General features: G+C 39.7%; 1 protein-coding gene across 1 annotated transcript in view; it reads left to right on the top strand.

Moving 5' to 3' along the window:
- Positions 1-387: 387 nt before the first annotated feature.
- The window catches only part of LOC118342985 (protein lin-28 homolog A-like), a 13,171-nt gene continuing 12,500 nt past the window's right edge, over positions 388-1,058 (top strand). The window contains exon 1 of the mRNA XM_035681690.1: positions 388-418. Within this exon, the coding sequence (XP_035537583.1) occupies positions 388-418 (31 nt within the window). The remainder of the gene's footprint in view (positions 419-1,058) is intronic.

Genomic DNA, 1,058 nt, shown 5'->3' with positions numbered 1-1,058 from the left:
ACACACACACACACACGGAGAGAACGTGCACGGATGTCCAGCATGCAATTAACTCATTTGATCTGATATCTGCTGGGCCGGAGCTGTTTCTGCAGGAGGAGGCTGTGGAAACCTCCCACCATGGCAGAAGGTATGAAGAGCTTCTTTGCAGATGCTCTGAAAGAGGGAAGAAAGGTTGAATAGAAGAGAGGGCTGGCTTTTCTTCCTCTTGCATTGTCTGTTTCTTTCCCTTCTGAGGGGCTGGGTGGTTGTCTATTCAGAAACATCTCTTGGGGTCTCGGGGAAGGCGGGCTTTTGTTGTGGTGGAGGTGGCATGGAGGTGTGAGAGGCTGGCAGCAGCCGCTCAGTGCACTTCAAGTCCGGGGATAAGCAGCAGAGAGCGGCGGGATGGGCTCTGCTTCCAATCAGAGTTTCACAGGTAGAGCACAAACAACCAGATACAACTTCTAACTTGTTGGAAAATCTCTTTCTCTGGAGTAATATATATGGTGTATATATAAGACTAATCTGTGTAAGATGAAGGCTTTTTAAAGATTCTGCTGTGTATCGAGTTTAATGTTGGCACACACAGGGATGATACATTTTATTTTGAAGGCCTGCTGTAGTGAACGTAAATGAAAAAAGATTTTAAAAATCTTAAGAAATGTTCTTAATTTGCTCTGCCATTGTAGGAAAGTGTGAGAATATACAAATTAATAATTGGCTATATTGATAAATGTATTAAAATGAATTAAATAAAGGAAATATTAGACCATTAATAGTGAACAAAAGCCCACTGAATAGAATAAAACTTTTTTGTATTTTATTGTCATTCATTTACTTCCATACTGGGTTTCATCGTGTTTATCATGTTTTAGCAGTTGTAGGTGTAATGATAATAATAAAGGTGTTATAATGAGCTGTGATCACAAAAAGAGAGTGATGGTAATAGAGTGAACAAGAAACGTGAGAGAAAGGCGGAGAAAAGGACTGAAAATATTCGATTATGTCCTTATAGAAAATAACAAAAGCTGATTTGTTTCAGCTTCTACAGTGTGAATATTTGCTGCTTGTATGAC

Source organism: Morone saxatilis, unplaced genomic scaffold (assembly GCF_004916995.1).
Source record: "Morone saxatilis isolate NCDOM2014 unplaced genomic scaffold, NCSU_SB_2.0 Contig9, whole genome shotgun sequence".
NCBI classification, from domain to species: domain Eukaryota; kingdom Metazoa; phylum Chordata; class Actinopteri; family Moronidae; genus Morone; species Morone saxatilis.
The sequence above is the reverse complement of the archived record's forward strand: the minus strand, read 5'-3'. Positions and strand labels throughout refer to the sequence as shown.